The sequence below is a fragment of the Loa loa genome, assembly GCF_000183805.2.
Source record: "Loa loa unplaced genomic scaffold supercont3.379, whole genome shotgun sequence".
Classification (NCBI taxonomy): domain Eukaryota; kingdom Metazoa; phylum Nematoda; class Chromadorea; order Rhabditida; family Onchocercidae; genus Loa; species Loa loa.
Window position 1 is genome coordinate 47,401 of NW_018108559.1, and position 3,482 is coordinate 50,882.

General features: G+C 26.8%; 1 protein-coding gene across 1 annotated transcript in view; it reads right to left on the minus strand.

The window, feature by feature from the left end:
- Window positions 1-3,482, minus strand: part of LOAG_18584 (Ptpn4 protein) — a gene marked incomplete at its 3' end in the record, with an annotated part of 10,287 nt that continues 6,805 nt past the window's right edge. Inside the window, exons 9-12 of the mRNA XM_020451246.1 lie at window positions 1,870-1,938; window positions 1,504-1,614; window positions 441-785; window positions 1-157 (exon numbers count right to left, since the gene is read on the minus strand). Coding sequence (XP_020304990.1) covers window positions 1-157; window positions 441-785; window positions 1,504-1,614; window positions 1,870-1,938 — 682 coding nt within the window. The remainder of the gene's footprint in view (window positions 158-440; window positions 786-1,503; window positions 1,615-1,869; window positions 1,939-3,482) is intronic.

Here is a 3,482-nt window from a genome sequence, read left to right on the forward strand (position 1 = left end):
TCAAAGGTCAACTCTGTAAGTGACAATCTGAGAAATGAATGAATGAGCGCATGCAAAGATATCTTCCAGATATCTTCCTGAGGAATCATGCGGGTATGCAGTCTCTCGGATATCTTCCTGAGGAATCATGCGGGTATGCAGTCTCTCGGATATCTTCCTGAGGAATCATGCGGGTATGCAGTCTCTCGAATATCTTCCTGAGGAGTCATGCAGCTATGCGATAAAGGAATAGCAAAGGATCATTGTAATGAATTTTTTTTTTTATGTCAAAGCATTTCTTCACTCTCAAATATAAAATGCACATATATGTATATCCATATACACCGTTATTCTTAATTAACTTAATTAGTAAACAGAGATAAAAGCAAACTGACTAATGTTAGAAGCAATAATAATACTAATGTATAAAAAAAAAAAGCATAAAAGAAAGTAAAAGAAACCTTTGCTCAGTAACGTTTGAGTTACCAATTTTGCTATCAATCTTGTCATTGTTATCATCATTATCATCATCATTGTTATCATTACTTTCCTCTTGTACAGTATCAATATCATGAGACATTTCAGGTTGCTGAAATTTTGAAGTACCATCTGAAGTAGCCACCGATGATATCGGTGATAAAGTTGAGCATGGTGAGGTACAACCAGTGAGTTGTTGTGCATTATTATCAAGCGTTCCGATCGATGATGTCACAGCCTCTTTTGCTTGAGTTGTTTTGATAGATGAGGATGGTGACACACCATGAAGGCGTCCACCAAGCCATTTTCGTAGACAAATTTGCGAACGGCTACAGTAAACACAATGATTATTTTAAAAGCAAAGCAAAGGACAAAGCTTAAAAAATTATCAGCATTTTTCCCTTATAGAATGATCCTAACAATCAATATTATTTCAGGGAAAATTACTAATATCGGATATGCAGGATCATTCATGCAAAATATCGAGCAAATAAATAAGGTAAAAGGTATTACAAAAAGCAACATGCATTTTAATTAGCTCAATAAGTACACTTTCAGTTAATTGCATTAATCTTTTCATGATATGAATTTTTGGTAATTTTTAAAAAAGTAATTCAAAATTAAATCAAATCACTATTACTTTATTAATTTTAAATTACAAATTATTTTTACCATCACACCTTCTATATCAATGGAAATCGAAATTTAATAGCATATTCAAATTAAATGAAATTTCTTTAAAAAAAAGCGGGGTTTTAATGAGAATAATAATTAAAGAAATATATATGTATATATATATCCATAATGCATATAATGCAAACATATTGATTACTAATTATCTCTTATCAGTTAATCATTAATTGATTTTATTTATTAGTTAGATAAAGGAAAAAGAAAAATGGAAAGAGTTTTTTTTCTTTTTTTTTGCATAAAACTCAATTTAAATGAAGCAATCCATTGGATTGAACTTATGTAATTTGAAATTAATTGATCTTAAGAAGCATTCGTAATTTGTGTTGAACAATAATAGCAGGTACAATGTAATACCAGAAAATGCGGGATGAAATGATCGGTGATTTGGTTCTATAGGATGATGTTTGATCTCGAGAATTTGATGAGTTACCATTCATCGTACTTTGCAATTCTCGACTTGAATGTCTAAAAAAAAATTAGCTGATTTAAAATTAATAATTAAAAAACTCCAAACACTCATGAGTAAATGAAGGATATTCGACGTAAGATAAATAATCGAAACGTCAAAGTTTTTCTGATAGAGGACAACAAGTGGACTTCTTGAGACCATTTTATCAAGAGGGAAATTTTAAATTTACACGACAACAGAATTAATTGTCAGGATGTTGAAAATAAAAATTAAAAAAAAAGGGAAACCTGCATAGCAAAAATAGAACAAACCTTAGAAATGTTCGTTCGACACGAGCTCGTCTCCTCATCTCTTCCATACTTTGATATTCTGTTCGCCCACTGAAATAATTAACTTTATCAAATTTATTATTTATCATTTATCATTATTCTTGTTTAATTAATAATAATCATAATTATTGCGATAAAATAAGTTATTAATAAAAATATTTGTTAAATTTTGCTTGAATTTGTACAGCTTATTTTAAACATTTGTTAGTAAGAATTGAAAAGCTGAGCTAAACATATGCTCAAAAGCTTTACTGAATTTCTGTTTAAAAAGAATTGCTTAATGTCAGGAGGTTTGGCGGAAGTGTCAGAAAGTTTGGCGGAAGTGGACACTGATGAAATAATAACGTTATGTGAATGTAACAAAGTTCATCTATTCATTTCATTTCTTTGATAATAGTAAAAATGTTTGAAGTTGTACAAACTATCAAAATAATCACATTTCTTTCCATATCAATTAATACTACTATCGTTATCATTATCATGACTACTATAGTCATCATTAATCATTGGTTATCATTCATAAAATAGTAATTGATATTATTATTATCATTATTATTAAGTTATTTCGAATAATTTAAACTAATTAATAAATGATAATAAATGAAAACAATATGAGTGAATTGATTTGGCTCAAAAATACCTAACAAATATTAACAAAATCAGCATTTCTGGTCTTTATGATAAAATTAGCAAAGTACTCCCTGTCTTATTTGATAAACCTTCAAACATATCAAGTGATATTTGATTATTTCATTAGATCTATTATATTCATTTGAACTAATTTTATTATTGCCCTTCCCCTCTCTTTATTTTAAAATTTTTCATAATAATATATCTTCTCCCATTTACCTTTAATTATTTAAATTAGAAAACGAAATGTATGGAATGATAAGAGAGATATTTGACAGTTAATTTAATTATTATTTTAGTTCATAAAATCATCTTCCATACGATTCATTCATTAAAAAAAAAAATAAAAAATTCAAAATGTTTTAAAATATAAAAACCAACTTTTCAATGATATCTAGCAAATTTCTCCATGATTTTTGCATTTGTAAAGTAGCAAAAGCGATAAATAACACATAGAGCAGTTGTATTATCACTAAATGAAAATATAATAATTTATAGACAGGTAGATCAATACCTGTACGTTCATTTTATTTTCATCCATATCATATCAGATAGATAAACAGATCGATCAATCAATAAGTAGACAGACTGATAAATAGATAGATAGAGTTAATACAGTAATACAATAGAGTTTTTTTTCATAAGCTGCATATTAATGAAGGCAGAATGCGTGTTTCGTTAATTGAAAAAAAAAAAGAAAAAAAGATAAAGTAGAAGCGCATTTATCGATCAATAAATTAGAATTCAACGAGTGAACGAGATAATTTTGGAAAAAAAGAAAATAATAATAATAAGGAGAAGAATAAGAATAAGAATAAAGAATAGGAATAATAATAATAATAATAATAATAATAATAACAATAATAATAATAATAATAATAATAATAATAATAATAATAATAATAATAATAATAATAATAATAATAATAATAATAATAATAATAATAAGTAATAATAATAATAAT